General features: G+C 38.4%; 1 protein-coding gene across 2 annotated transcripts in view; it reads right to left on the bottom strand.

The window, feature by feature from the left end:
* Nucleotides 1-694: 694 nt before the first annotated feature.
* Nucleotides 695-16,128, bottom strand: part of rph3aa (rabphilin 3A homolog (mouse), a) — a 29,866-nt gene continuing 14,432 nt past the window's right edge. The window contains exons 2-16 of one of the 2 annotated variants that reach the window (XM_030150423.1): nucleotides 12,369-12,497; nucleotides 12,101-12,230; nucleotides 11,676-11,759; nucleotides 10,525-10,687; nucleotides 9,293-9,490; nucleotides 8,936-9,163; nucleotides 8,590-8,669; nucleotides 8,393-8,467; nucleotides 5,846-5,955; nucleotides 5,632-5,758; nucleotides 5,081-5,134; nucleotides 4,642-4,793; nucleotides 2,053-2,134; nucleotides 1,848-1,944; nucleotides 695-1,759 (exon numbers count right to left, since the gene is read on the bottom strand). In XM_030150423.1, coding sequence (XP_030006283.1) covers nucleotides 1,626-1,759; nucleotides 1,848-1,944; nucleotides 2,053-2,134; nucleotides 4,642-4,793; nucleotides 5,081-5,134; nucleotides 5,632-5,758; nucleotides 5,846-5,955; nucleotides 8,393-8,467; nucleotides 8,590-8,669; nucleotides 8,936-9,163; nucleotides 9,293-9,490; nucleotides 10,525-10,687; nucleotides 11,676-11,759; nucleotides 12,101-12,230; nucleotides 12,369-12,484 — 1,830 coding nt within the window. In that variant the 5' untranslated portion in view covers nucleotides 12,485-12,497 and the 3' untranslated portion in view covers nucleotides 695-1,625. The remainder of the gene's footprint in view (nucleotides 1,760-1,847; nucleotides 1,945-2,052; nucleotides 2,135-4,641; nucleotides 4,794-5,080; nucleotides 5,135-5,631; nucleotides 5,759-5,845; nucleotides 5,956-8,392; nucleotides 8,468-8,589; nucleotides 8,670-8,935; nucleotides 9,164-9,292; nucleotides 9,491-10,524; nucleotides 10,688-11,675; nucleotides 11,760-12,100; nucleotides 12,231-12,368; nucleotides 12,498-16,128) is intronic. The other variant, XM_030150424.1, reaches the window with a different exon arrangement.

The following is a 16,128-nucleotide window of genomic DNA, read 5'->3' as shown; positions in this document are numbered from 1 at the left end:
ACTTTTGAATGAAGGAGAAACTTTGAAAAAGGTGACATTTTATCAGTAGAAGACTAGGATTTTGTTGAATTAATGGCAATGGGTCGGAGAAATGTGACGCCCCCAAAGGACAATAATGTCAGTTATCATTAAAGCTTTAATGATTTGCTTCCACCCTTGATAGGGGAGGATGACTGGACAAAACTAAGGTCAATTAAATATGGAGTTAGACGAATTTTTGCCCTTTGTCCTCTGGTTTCCTAGTTTCTTAGACTTTAGATACTGATTTGTCTCTTTAAAAAAAAAAAAAAAAAAAAAAAAATCAGTTTTCCACTTGAGATTTAAAAATACTGTGAACGACCATTTTTCAGCTTCATCCATACACATTAAATAATTCTACAAGTTTGTGAGTAAGGTTTTTGCCCTCAGAGCAGATCAATTAGATCAAGTATTTCTGCTAAATGTAAATGTTAGTAAATTTATCCTACTATGAGATTAGAACTGATAATGAAACACAGTTGAAATCAAAGACACAAAGTGTAGCGGGTCCATAAACTTTTACCTACTTGGAGAGAAGACAAGTTTTATCAAGCAAAGCCAAAGTTCACAAAATTTTTCGCCGCGTGTCCTTCTGAGCTGATTGGTTCAAACCTCACCTGATTCAGACAAAGTTTTCTGCCAACACATCAAGCAAGGAAGAGCGAAGGGAGTAGCATGGTGTGTTTATTGGTTTATTTATTTACCAAGTGTACAACATGAGTCTGAAAGAAGACATGCATTGATTTGTTTACAGAGAGAGGAATGCTGAGTATGTAGTGAAATCACTGGTGCACACTGAATAACCGCCTGCTGATCAAACAGATTATATAGATTTTCTATAACAATGGATGTTGAATTTGTTTTAATTAAATATCATGCAGAAGCATTTTGGGCACTTCTCCAGCAGAGAGTCCTAGAGCTCACACATGCACAGGAGAAGGTAGTGATGATAATGATGATGATAATGATAATGATGAATATGTACGTTTCATGATCTCAAAAGCAATGCATTGCACATTAACAACAAAAGAATGCTATTATTCACATTATTCTGGTAACAAAACAGCATTAATTGTCCCATTAAATATTTAACATATTCAGGATGCACAATAAATGCACAATAATAACACAAGTGAAATTAATGTCTCGGTGATGCAAGCACTAGAACAATGTCGTCACGTAGATCAGCTGACATAATCTCGTATGACAGGAGCACAGATCAACATGAGAAAAGAGGTCAGAGACAGAATTCCCTCTGTTGGGTCTGAGCTTGGAGGCACACTTCATTACAACATACCATCTTACAATGATAACAAGAGTTTTATCTGCTTCATGTAGTATGATAACAGCTCCATTCAGTCATCGCTGCATGAAAAGTACGCTTGGTTAACTATATGATGCGATTTCTGATATTTTATAACAGCTTTTTAGTTCTGATTTGTGACATGAAGAAGACCTCCACGTGGGCCAAAACTTCACTGAACTTAACAACTACATACATTAACATAAAGGGAAATATCCTTAAACCCCTTTCCACAGGAGGACAATACTCTGCACAGGGAGACTGAGGAAGAAAAAAACACATACATGTAATTGAGGGAAACTTTTCAATCATCAAACTGAACACTGTTGTCATTCAGCAGAACATGCCAGCGCTCAATCTTCTTGTCTTTGTTCTTCAGGCATTCGTACCACTGCTTCAAACATTCACCTTTAGCCTGGATACCTAACTGGCATCCCCCTGAAAGAAGATGGAAAAGTAAACCATTAGAATAAAAATAAATGGTTAAAAAAAAAAAAGACAAATTTTACTACTAACTGGTACGTACCAATAAAGTCATTAGATTTGCCCATGTCATAGTCCCACACTGAGATGTCCAGAGTTTTCTTGGCTAGTTCTGCATGCTTTATTTCATAACTGAACTCCTGAGGCACAGAAAATGACAGAAGTTGTTCCAAAATGAGGGAAATGTGTGCAATTCAGTGAAGAAGACAAGCATGTGTGAATAAAGCAGCGGTTTGGAAAGAACTGACCTCGTTAAACTCTGGATTAAGAGTCTTCTTTTTTATCTGAGTCTTGTTTTTAGCTTTCTTTCCCATATCTGGCTTCAGACATCTATAACACAAAAGAACACATAAGGCATGTACTGTTTTGAAAAAAGTATTGGAAATTAGTCACAATCCAAAAACAAAATAAAAATAAGTTTTTGTCAACTTTACAATGGATGTGAAGACTATGAAGCACATTTATTACACAATTAACTCTGTGAAGTATTCACAAAAAAAACCCCAAACAGATAATTGTGCCACCTACAGTATATTAACTCATAAAGGCCCAGAGCACTGTTTCAGACTTGTGCCTCTCCTGTATTCATTCTGCTTTTCTGTAATTTTCTATCTGTCTGCAACCTTGAACCCAGAATAAAAAAACTGGGATAGTGTGGAAAATATACATGAAAAACAAAGTAGTCATATTAGATGCACCTTGTTTTTAATTTTACTTCATATATATGTTTTATATGTTGTATATATTTCTTCTATCTGCAGCTGGCCTTTGTATATTTTAGGATTTGTTTGTATTTTTGTATATTGTCCATATTTTTCAGTATATATTTTCAGTCTAATTTATGTGTGATAGTTTTATATACAGTTTTTCTTTTTGCACTGTTTTTCTCCATTCTATTCTATTCTATTCTATTCTATTCTATTCTATTCTATTCTATTCTATTCTATTCTATTCTAGATTTTACTAATTGTATTGTAGGCGGTATGAACACATTTTGTCTGGTCCACTTTACTTCCTTTTGACATTCAGGCCTTTTAACACATTCAAGAAAATGTTCCAAAAAAGTTGGAACAGTAAAGCATTACCTCTTGTAATGAAATTTTTCTGCAAACAAGTTTCAGTGTATGAAAAAGATGGGGGTCTCTGGTGCAGTTTGTGTTACAAAGCGTTTGAGACACATTCCATTCCAGAAGCCTGTGAGCCCAGAGAGGTCGACAACACTTATGGACAGAGTTAAAACGCAAGGGTTCCTGAAGTGGCTGTAACTCCATATTGTAGGTCTTAAAGGTACAGTAATCCTCAGCCTCTTATCTGAATTCTCAACAGCTTCCTCTGGGATTAATAAAGTATTCTGAATCTGATTCTGAATGTGGGCTCAGAGGTCACAGTATTCAGCTTTGACTAGAACCCTTGTCCTTTACACTGACCTTCATTCATTTAATTTTTATTACCCCTCGGCCAACTTCTGGCCAAAGGGGTATTGTAATGGTTTTGTCATCTGTCTGTCTGTCCATTCAACAACATAATCACATTTTCTGAAGAATGATTTGACATATCTGCACCAAATTTATACTGTTGATGCATCTTGGCATGGAGCAGAAGCCTGTTGAAAATAGATGACCTTGACCTACTTTTTCAAGGTCCAATGGCCTTGTGTCTTGTGCAGTTACAATATCTGAGTACTTTTAAATATAAATATGTATGTAATAAATTTTACACAAAGACAATCTAATCTAAATTATAGGGCAGTAACTTTCAACAGAATCTTACACTACATTTGGCCGAGGGGGATTAAAAGTGCGCAGTACGTTATGTTACAATTTTGTTCTGCATTGTAAAGGGTGACATCCAAACCCCTTCTTATATTTCTTAAATAATTTTCTCATGCATTTGTTGATTTTTTGGGGAAAAAAAAATTTCTTCATGCATTTGTTGATAAACTGCCGATCCTTGGCCCAGCTTTGCTCAAGGTTAAGGCCCCTCCTGGATGCTGCTTTTGTACCAGATCTTTGTCAAATCATATCAGTCACATACACTGTTGCCCATAAAGTTGGATTAAAATATTTTTTATGTCTTCTCGTGAAATAACTGTGACAATGTGATTTATTCTTGATAAAGTGTAACTGGGGCTCAGTGTGTGATCATTGTATCTGGTCAAAGGTAATGACTGATGTGTCGAAATAGGAATAAAAAGAGGAATATGTTTGAAAACAAAAGGATTCCAACTTTATGGGCAATTTCATTATTACCTTGCCCCTCAAAGGGAAGGCAAGGAGTGTTGTTTTTGGTTCAGTTTGTTTCTTTGTTTCTTTGTTTGACTGTTAACACTCTAGCAGCAAAACTATTGGTTGAATTCATACCAAATCGGGTTCATAGATTGTCAGTTACCCAGAATAGATCTCATTACGTTTGGGAAAAATAGGTCAAAGTTAAATTTTTTTATGACTTTTTAACCCCACCCCCCACCCCTTTACTTAGACAGGATGACATCAGCTGGATCAATGCCAAAATAAGCTGTAATACATGCGAAGGGAGGGGTTTGTTGTGCCTGGCACCACTTGTTTCATTATTAATCTAAAATTCTTCAACTTGTCTTTGAGTGTGTTGCAGCATAAGTGGGATATGAACATTTCCACCAGATAAAACATGATGTTCATAATGTCAACAATGAAATAAACGTCAAAGTAAATTCTATTATTACTGCTTTCCTCTCCATTTAACTCTTCCACATCATCCTAACTTTCTCTTTTTGTTTCTTATTTGTCGCTGCACTATGTGAAGCCATATTTCCTGATGTTTTAAACAGTAAAATATTACATCTGATGAATATTGCGTACACTTTGACGAATGGGTCAGAGTAGCCATTGGAGTCCATGGCGGCCAGATGAGCACAGCGGACCACGCCCACGATCAGACGACTCTGCTGACTGTTGTACATCAGCGATACCAGGATACGCCCTCTCTCCTCCGTATCTTCACTTTCATTCAACTACACATACACAAACCTATTATTAATGCACATACAGACACACCCATGAATACAAAGTAACCATATTTAATTTCACTGATCCTAAAGCCCCTCTGCTCTGTGCGTATCCGGACGGATTAGACGGAGATTATCATAATATCTTGTAATGGTGGTTAATGCACACACCATTAAATTCAGATCTCCATATCTTCAAAATTACACTAGCTGACATCTTTGAATTACCATTTGCAGCTTAAAACTAAAAAATACATAGAACAGTAGCACATGATCACTGGTAAGTGTCTTACGTCATCCTCGTAGAGCGCCATGCCGCGAGCTGAACCTCCGACAGCCTTCTTCACCTTTAAGAGAAAAGCGATTGCATTAACAGAACCATAACAATTTACTACAGAAACATGAAAAAATGCAGGTGAAAGTGGAGAACACACAACTAATGACAAAAATGCGACACAAAGTGCACCTTTGCAACTCAAAGTAACATGTTTTAGCATTAAAAGATCGTGCTGTGATTAAAAGTCAGAACAGATATAGACTTTTCAACTTAAGCCTGTCTGTACCACTCAGCCCTCATTTACACTGAACAGGGCACAAATATACGTGTTACTTAAAGAACTATAATCTCTTAAAACAGCTGGGCTTTGCAGTACACAGGAAGCATTAATTCAACACTATGTTTATTAGAGACTATTTTCATCTGTAGATTACTGTGTGTTTTGCGTGCAGCATCAGTGCAGTGTTGGTTTATGTTTTTCAGAGGGTATTTCCTGCTTCTAAACAAAAAAAAAACCCTTAGCCTTATCAATATAGACAAACAAACAGAGTAAAATATTAACCTTACCGGGATCACTCGCTCTAAACAAACACTGAAGTTCTTCTTCTGGTCAAATTTTAGTTTCTTCAGTGGAACCCGTGTTTCTCCTATGAATTCATTGTGTCCAAACTTGTCCTCATCACTCACTGAAAGCCTGAAGTCAGACAGTAGAGGTATTGAAACTTATTTTTCGATTATTGATAAGAAATGGACGGGATGTTCTGTTATAGCTATGTCTTACCGCAGAGTTTTGCGTGACATTTCCTCATCAGTGATGCCGTGGTAGACCAATGTCTCGTTCCACACAGGATTCAAGGTGTTTTTCAGTGTCTTGGTGCGAAGCTTGTTAGACTAAGGAAGACAAACAGAAGACATCAATAAGAAAAGTGCAATAAAATAAAAACACTGGCTTCTACAGTTACCTCAAATATCTTTCAAAGACTAAATTAGTGGCGGAATTTAAGATGGTTACCATTGCAACAAAGTTTCCATTTCTTTTTATACTTCTTAAAAGATGCTTAAAGACTGAAGACACCAAGTAGTGAAGTGTTTCAGGTGTAACTTTTCCACTAGTTTCAGAACTAAGGTTGTGGTTTTGTCATATTTTTGGTTTTCACATTCTATCCCAGATTCCAACAAGCCAAGAAAAAAATTTAACACAAGGCTTCCTTTTGGTTCAGTAAATTTTGAACTGGCATTTGTGGATATAACTTTGTGTTGTAGAGCCTGACAAAGGTTCTACACAGTAATCCTGGTTCATTCTATCACTTATAGATGAACGATGGTTCTTGATGTGGTGTCGCCTGAGGAATCACAGATCATGAGACTTGAACCTTTACTCTTTACACACTTAAATATACTCAGGTTACCTGAATATTAAATTGTGCTCTGATTTTAAGAGGGTAATATATCCATATTATATCTTGTAATATCAGATTTATACAGATTTCCTCTTCTTATTTGTCAGACAGATGGAAAAAGAGTTAATTCTTTTACCTTTTAGCCGATACATGTCAAGGTAAAAGAATTAACTCTTTTCCATTTGTCTGGCAAATAAGAAGAGGAAATCTGTATACATTCTAGTAGACAGTATGAATCTAACTGGACTAATGTCAGATTTGTTTTTTAGACCATGTGGACCCCTCTTGCCTTTTTGTCGTAGCCTTCACATAAAATAAAAATACTTTTTGCAGGCACAGTTCAGGTTTACAGGATGGTAGAAACTGCACTGATAAGGCTAGACTGAAGTTTTCCAATTATTTCCAGTGTAAAGTTTGGAAACAAGCAGATAGTTATCACGGGCAACCATCACCAAAAGTGAGCAGACACAAAGTCCAGAAAGACCAGAGGCAGGGTCACATTAGGTCAGGCCGAAACAGAAGAGAAAAGGCTGGAATGTTACAGCTGAGACGGCACAACACACAGTTAGACAGGAAACAATATCTAAAGGGCTGGTTAATATAGATGAGGACTGAGGCCATGGACAGAGGAATGAGGAAGACAATGGGACAAACACTGCAACATGTGTTAGTGTTGCCGGAACAGATGGAAAGGATTGTGGGAACTACTCTGAATCCTAATTGTTTTTTGTCATTTAAGTTTTTATTGGTTTTATCATATATTTAGTCGCTTACAAAAAGGAAAAAACAAAGTGAAAAAAAAAGACAAAAAACAAAACAACCAACAACTTATAAAGGCAGCCGCAAACCCCCCCAGCACCCCCACAATTCTTATACACATGTATACATACATGTACAGCATGTACATAAACACAAACATATACACACACTGTCCACCAGCCCCCGTCCTCTGACTCCTAATTGAACCTGAAGGACTACCACTTATCAAATCAGCACAAAACTGTTAAAGAAACAGTTGTGTTCTTGGTCGAATAAATATGCACACTCAGATCCAATGTCATGACCTTCAGTTAGTGGTTTATTACACCTGCCAAGGACGTAATTTTTTATTTCCATTTGGTTGTCAGCAGTATTTCAAGGTAATTTTTAGGAAGCTAGGTGTAAAGGTACAGTAGGTCATGAACTAATGAAACCTGGGCAGATCCAGACAGAGGCATTTTTTTGTTTTGTTTTGTTTTTTCAGTGTTTGTAATACACACTGCAAGGACAAAAAAAGTCACACATAATATTTCATCGGACCACCTTTAGCTTTGATTACAGGACACATTCACCGTGGCATCGTCTATGTCAGTGCTTATTGCAATGCCACAACATTTATTTGTGTCCACAGCTGCATATAGTTTTGTCCAAAATCTTGTATTGATGATGGGAATGTCTGCTGTGTAAAATCCTCTCCATCACATTGAAAAATATTCTCACTGGGGTTCAGATCTGGACTCTGTGGAGGCTAATCCAAGTGTGAAAATGATGTCTCATGCTCCCTGAAGCACTTCTTCAACAGCCCAATGAGCCTGGTGAATCCTGGCATTGTCCGATTTTTATGCTCTACAGCAGACTGGTTATTTAATAAATGAGAAGCGACTCGCTGCATCAGTTAGGGTTAAAGAACTTGTTTCCAGTTGAATTAATCACTGCGTTAAGTGTTTGATGGATGCAGGGACCTGAGCTTTTCTTTGTTAATTGCAGGTGGAGAGGTGTTTTTTTGTTGGGCCAGGATGTTTACAGGCTGTGACAACATTTTCAGAAGCTATGTTGCATTTTAAGATCACTGGACAAGACTGTTTCTCAGTTTATCAGGCTCTGTGCAACTCCGACAGTGCAGTGCAAATCAGAATGTGCAGGTTTTAGTTAAATTAATGTGATTTTACCTTACTGGCTCCAGGTAACAGGTGCAGCTTAACATACGGGTCAGCAAGTCCATTTGAGTCCATCGGTTTCAAACCCTAGAGGAAAGCATGATGAGATTATGAACATGATGAGATCAAGTGTTTGTCTAAACCCTGCTTTAGCCCACATTTCACATATAGTTTATGACCCTGGAGTTGTAAATTTGTCAAGTTGTTACCTTAGCTTTGACGATACAACAGTGCAGAGTGTGGTTCTCCTGTTCATAAAGGAGACTGAACTCCAGAGATCCCAGAGTGGCTGCCAGAATAAAAGGACATGAACACATATGACATCTGAGAAAGAAATGAAACTTTTAGATGACCCCTCATTAGAGAATCCAATTACCCTCTAAGACAGATTAATATGATTGGTTTTTCTTGATTGCTCCAGAGTGGGATTTTTTGCAGTGTTTCTACACAAGAAATAATTCACATCATGAACTGTGATGAAAAAAAAAACACAATGAAAAATTAACCACTTGGGAGGCTTCATTTTCCATAAATCAGGGGAGTCATCAGTCTTACTGGCGTCATCAGAGTCGTAGTCCTCGTCCTCCACCTCTGTTCGATCTGGCGGGGGTCGTTGGGGTGGAGGGTTGTTGACGGGTGGATTAACAGGTGGATTAATTCTTGTTACAGGGGTATATGATGAAATGGAGCTGGCCACCAACGGTTGCCGTTTTTCCTCCACAGCTGGAGGAGACACCGTGTCTTCCTTCTTTGACAATTTGCTTTCCACGTCCACAACAGGAGCTAGAAATGTTACAGAACATATTTAACAATGAGTCATGTGTGCAACATCTTTTTATATATTAATGTTGATGTTCAGTTTCTGAAAAGCAGCCCCTTAGTGATGGATTTATTCTTAGAAGGTGCAGCTACCTGAGCTGGCGGCAGGCTGCTGTACATTTGCCCTGGGCGGTTTGGAGGCTAACACATGTCTCTCCGTCTTCATTACAGTCGCTGGATGGGCCTGACCCTCATTACTGCTGTCAGCTGTTGTTCTTGCTGTCTGCTCCCATTGTTCTGATCCACAGGACTGTTGTGGCTGTGGCTCAGCACCGAGCTCTGAGGAGACAAATAGGAAGAACGCTGCCACAATGGTACCGCTGCTACAGACACGGCTCATACTTCTACTTCTTTCAGTACTACACTCCTGTCATTTGCATTTTAAATTCTGTGGTCGTGCAAAGTGTTACGATAAGGAGAATTTAAGACCCATCTTAAATGAAACCAATAAAAGAAAAGCAATATTGGGTGATGCCACTGTGAAAAAGCTTTTTCTTTGTGTGAAGTTGAGTTTTACATTATGTGCAAATGTGAAGCAAGCAACTGGAATGACACAGTAATAGACATGTATGCCTTCATAACAGTTATGACAGCAGGAAGAGACAAAAGCACAGATGGTTTTCTCCATATCACTGAGTGACAAGATGGATTTGGGGAATATTTTATTCAGAAATAACAGTCTGAGTCAGTGACTGTGCACAGTATTCACATTTTTAAAATATGGGTCAGGTTTATTGTAATCACCTTGGCATTTGGATCAAATCAACACTACACATTCACGTCCTGTGTCAGTTGTGTGTCCATGATTGTGTGTAAAGAAACATGAACACTATAGCTTTGGAAGTGTAGTCACTATCCTAACAATCTATGGTTAAATACACTAATTATTGTAATCATAATGATAAACCACTTAAATTTTAGATGAGGCAAAATTAAATTGGCACAATTATCATTATAGGCAATATAAGAGATATTTACATGCACATACTGTTTAATTTAATGTATAATTTAGTGTCTATGACTAGAGACATGTGGCTTATGGCTGTAAAGACATGTTACTGGATTTTTATGTGAGTGATCAGTGTTCAACCCACAAGAGTAACATTGTATTTTGCTTTTTGTTTTAACCCCAGTTTCCAGTTTAAGTCACTGTTTTGTGATGGAGGGCATCACAAAGCAATTGTATGAAGGGCACCCAAAGAGCCAGCAGTTATTTAAAACAACCAACTGATGTATGTAATGAAAACATTATAGAAATTTTTGAGAACACAGGAGTGACTTCAACCCACAATGGTACATTATCCCAAGTTTTGCTTCATAGTTACCAGAGTCCTGATGTTGTGTAGTGGGTTCTCGTGGTCTAACGTGGTCTGAAGGAGCAGATCTGCCCTCAGTGCTGGACTGTTGAGGTCTGGTCAGTGGGAGGGGTGCGGGCAGGACCTGCTGCTCTCTTCCCTTGAAGAACCAAGCTCCTGAGCGTTTCTGTACCTGTAATGTCCAGTCAAAAAGAGTAATCTAATGAAATGAAGACTGCTTTATCATCACCCTCTGTCAAATATTTAAGAGCATGTTGCATAGCCCACTATTAGCCTTACCTATGAACTGAAATGGAACATACACACGGTAATGTCATGCCAAGATGTTATAGGTTTGATTGCGAAAAAAGTTTCTACTGTGCATCATTAATCTGGAAGTCACATTAACTTATTTTGTCATTATGCTTAACAGACAGCTGACAATGTACACAAAAAGAATAACACTGATATTTACTTACAGAACATACACTTACTGTACATGCATATCTTACATGCCTCTTTTTGCTCTGTTTCGCTCTAAACCAACCAACAGCAATATATCTGTCTCCTCAATCCATCATGTAAACATGCATTTGGTTGTTTACATATCAAATTCACTGACATATTGATAGACACAGTTGATCAGTTATTGTTTTCTTGCCTATTCTTTCATTTGATGGTATAGACACAAGCCTACTTCATATTTACATCATTGCACAGTAGTCACTCTGCGTGTGACTGACAGGAAAGTGCATTTATTTAAAGAGTCAGAGTTCCCTGAGGCAGAGACCTGAACCAACACAGAGACATCATCATAACACAAAAGGCTGTATAATGACATCATTTGCAGAAAAACACAACACAGACTTTTTTCTTCATGATTCATAATGTTCAAAATACACTCTGTGTTTTCTTAACTTAAATCAGGTTTTGAAATAAATCAGAACTCTTTACCTATTACTCACTTTGGGTATTGAGGAGGTATCAATAGAAGATAATTTTCCAGGTCAGTGGACAGTGAAATGCAATGCTGCAATAAAAGGCAAGGCTAAAAGCTAGAAAACGGTTCATATCATGAGAAAAGCTGCTAATCTGGTAGCAGAAATGTGTTATAATGGCGTAATTTGGGCCTGTGATTTCATTAAACCCACCCACCGTTCTTCATCTTCCCTCTCCCTCACCTCTTGGTGTTCATTGCAGATCCTGCACAGCCACACAGGACATGCCCTGCTGTTGCTCCAAATCCCACATTTGCTACACATACGCTGCAGAGAAAGAAACCCCATCAGACATGCATGCACAAACTGAGGCACAATCTTACACAGAGTTGGCCCTTGGATGGCAGGTGCACACAGCATATACATTTTTACAGTTCATATGGCATTAACCTTCACTTGTTTTGTGAGCAAAAGGAAAGGGAATGCGATTCATAAGAACGGGAAATACACAGTGCATGTCAGAATAAGTTAACATATGGCTCAGTGGATGCTTTTCGCCATAGGAGACCTCTTAGGGTTTACACAACACTATGGAAAATATAGTCAACAGAAGTCTTCCCTGTGCTGAGTGTGTTTATATCCCCCAGGAACATACTGTGTCCACTTACTTTGTTGCACTGCACACAGAGGACGGCCGTGACCCCCTGTGGTCCAAAGGATGCCCCGCACAACAGACAGTGTGACTGCCCGTCACCACACGCTGTCTTCTTGATATTATCCAGGCGAGTGGAAAGACGCCTGAGAACACATGCAAATCAGCATAAGCACTGACTCAGATTTGGCACTGGGTTAACACCCCAGACATTCGACTCACTGAGCAACATTTATTTGGATGACATGATTTGGTGCAACAGAAACAATAGTTTTCTATCTCACTCAATCCTCTGTTGTTCCATGGACTCCATCATGGCAGCACGAGCCAGTACACTGTTGATGATCTCCTTTTCCTCATCGGTGAGCTCCTCCCCTGGGGGGCCCCTAGACATGTTCATCGTCCACCCAATTCTAAACCCAAAACACAAATGTACACCCACACACAGCATAAGAGACACACAAAAAACAGGAAAAAGCTGCTCACACAAAAGGCTGGAATCTCCAAAAAAAGTGCATAAGTAATGAGAGTTAGACACTAAAACCTAAAGACAAGGGCACAGCTGGAAAGATTTTGGACTCAACAACACAGAGCAACAGCAGAGGTTATTCTAACATGAATACCTTAACTGAACAAATCATCAAATGCAAGCAGAAGACATGGACTTAGGGTTAGGGATAACTTTGAGACTAATGCCAAACTATTACTGCCAGAGGCATAGACACAAGTGTTGCTGGTTCAGTGGAAAGTTTCTACCAAAAGAGCCTTAAAGCTTTAAAAATCACTTGTGGAGGCGAGAGTAAAACCCACATTTCTTGCCAGTTCAAAACAAATTAAGGGAGGCTTTAACTTGAAGGAAAACATGTTTTATCTGAGAAGAGTGTGGCTGATAATTTGTGGCTCCCAATAGTGTTGCTTGTAAAATGTACAGCTACAAAAAAAAAAATATTTACCTTCACAAAGCAATTTAATGTCCAGCTTTTATTGTCCTCTTTGGTTCATGTGTGGTGCAACAGATCACATTCATCAGTGATATCAGTATATGACCGCACCCTGAAGTACACTTCTGCTTCAGAATATTGACTAACTAAACCACTGAAAATAGAATTTTCAGCTGCAAAACAACTAAAAAGGCATCAGAGTGGGGGTGGAAAGTCAGTGTGGATTGTAAAACCACATGAATAAATAGAAAAAACTCTTTTGGTCACCAACTACATGTCTAATTAAGAATTTTGCTAAAAGTGAGTCCATTGGTCCAATGATCCATTCCACATATATGTGATAATCATCCAAGGATCAAAAATAAATGTAAAAGATTATGGGCCACATCACAACAGCATTAGCTACCTACAGCCATCCATTTCATCAAAACCACTGTAAAGGTGCCTGTGTGTGTCTTACAGGAGATGATTATGCAAGATTTGATCAAGGTATCTATATTTGTCGCATGCATAATTGCTTTGCATATTCACACCACAGCCCTTAAGGCTACATATGGAACCTGGAGCAGCTGTGTTAGGATTGTTATAAGGATATGAGTATCTAGACTCCTACACAGTGGAAAAACTAGTGCATGTTAGCTACAGATTAAAATATATGATGTATTTTGTGTGTTGTTTAATAAAATTATGTAAGTGGTTATATGTACTATCTCAGGGGTCACCAACCCTGGTCCTCGAAATCTACTATCCTGTATGTTTTACTTGTATCCCTCTTCCAACACACGTGATTCAAATGATAAGTCTATCATCAAGCTCTGCAGAAACCTGATAATGACTGTCCAGGTGTGCTGGAAGAGGGAAACATCTAAAACATGCAGGACAGTAGATTTTGAGGACCAGGGTTGGGGACCCCTGTACTAACTGCTGTCAGTTTATGTGATCAAATTCAGTCACGGACTGAATAATACTTCATACAAGCACTTTCAGTTCAAGCAGTTTCATGCATCATCCTGCTGTAAAACATGGCTACAGGGAATCCAATGTCCCTCCAACTGTCACTGCTCTGTGTCTGGATAGGTAGTACTTTGGAAAAGGTCTGAAAAGCGTTACTTTGATTGTCCCTGATTCTACCACACCTACTGCTGTGTCATTGCCTCTGGTCATTAAATTCCCAAACATCTGCTGGTCATGACAGAGTGAACAAGCACCACGTAGTTGTGCAGCTGCTCGTGAAAATAGGGCGATAATTGAGGCTGACTATGAACTATGGAAAGTAAAGTGCTAGCAGTAATATGGTGCTGAACTCAGGTCTGCAATGTATACGCCCGAAGACATTTTAATAGTGAAGAGCACTCATTATCTTTTGACAAGAACATTGTTAAGAGGAAAGAATGACCCCAACTCCTGGCCTCTAGTCCAACTGGGCGGCTGAGCGCTGTCTTCCCTGATTGACTGATCCTGCAAACTGAAAACTGACAATTAGGAGTAAGCACATTTTATTCATCATGTAAAAGACTTCAAATATATATACTTTTAGAGGGATTTAAAGGTGGAAAACCCCAAATTAATAAGTGGGTTCTGCCTACTTGCTCTGTTAATGTCATCATTTCACGTCTGTATAATCTATAATGCAGTTAGTGGGTGTTATATGACTGTGCCCAAGCATTAAACATCACATGTGACATCAGGCAGTGGTTGCTGAGTAAGAATATTTTAATGCCTCACTTACTTAACGGCTCAGCGCCCTTCATCTTTCTCATCCCTCTCACCTCCTTTTCCTTCCTGTCCTGTTCTGAAAAATGTCCTGTCCACACTGCATGTAAATGTCAGGGATGGCTGCCACTGTCAACAATGTGGAAACCTGACAAACCGATGAGTGCATGTGTGCGTGCATCATTCGTGCCTCGAAGTTAGAGTGAGAGGTGGGGGTCAGAAAGAAAATAAATGCTGTGAAACAGCAGACACTTTGAGCCTGTGAATCACAGCAGAATACACACAAATACATTAGATCGTCATGCTTTAAAGGAATTTTACATTAACCTCCATTCACAATGTCCCTGACCCTAAAACAAGACAAACATTAATTCTCAACTTTAATGATTTAGTCATCATCGGAGGCAGTTTCAATGTGTGTGGTGTCAGTACTTACATCCCCATAGCCCTCAGTTTGTGTTGCAGTCTGTGTTGTACTGTGAGCCACCATCCAATCGTTAAAAACTAGCATGCTGGTAATTAGAAAATATGTGTTTGAAGACCCCAGGACTTTAATAAATGTGAAGGTGCAGAAATCATGCTGAAAACCCATTTTGTTGAACTGTATAAGGCTGTTCTGGGAAATCTTGTGTGCAGTGTGTGATGTGTTTCTGCGCTCACAAACTGAACACAACTATGTGCACATCATTTCACACAGGCCAATGAGTGTGATAGACGGATCTACAAACAAAATGGACTGTTTTAGTGTAGAGCATGACGCAGGGATATTGGACAAATCAGGGCTTTTAGCTGCATTACCTTGTTTGCAATTTAGGTTTTTGCACAGCCATGTTCAGGCACTGAAAGAAAGTTTCATGGTTGTTACACCGATAGAAAAATACTGAGTGTACTGAATGTTTCACAAATGTACCATAATGACGTATATTTCTGTTTCACAGAAGTATGAAGGCCAGTGGGAATATAACAAAGAACTTTTAACTTATCAGTATCGCACACACCCATTTGCACCCAGTAGAAGTTAGTTTTTGACCAAGGTCACTCCAGTCTTAGGCAATAACTTGTCTGTCACTGGGCACATCATGATGTGTTTTGGGTGTAACATGTATTGTGCTTAAATACTGAGGTTTTTCTGTGTTTGGAGGGTTCGACTAACAGAATCTTTGAGTTGTGTGAGATTCTATGAAGTTTGAATAAAGAGATATCTTCACACCACGTACACATGTATGCCATACTGGTGTTAAAGAGTAAAATAAATCTGCTATCCTAATATGAGGTCATATAATAATAATAATAATAATAATAATAATAATAATAATAATAATAATAATAATAATAATAATAATAATAAAACCCCATCACATTAAAGACAATACTTATTTTTTGTACTTGT

This window comes from Sphaeramia orbicularis, chromosome 12, assembly GCF_902148855.1.
Source record: "Sphaeramia orbicularis chromosome 12, fSphaOr1.1, whole genome shotgun sequence".
Lineage (NCBI taxonomy): Eukaryota > Metazoa > Chordata > Actinopteri > Kurtiformes > Apogonidae > Sphaeramia > Sphaeramia orbicularis.
This window is presented reverse-complemented; position numbering and strand designations above follow the sequence as displayed.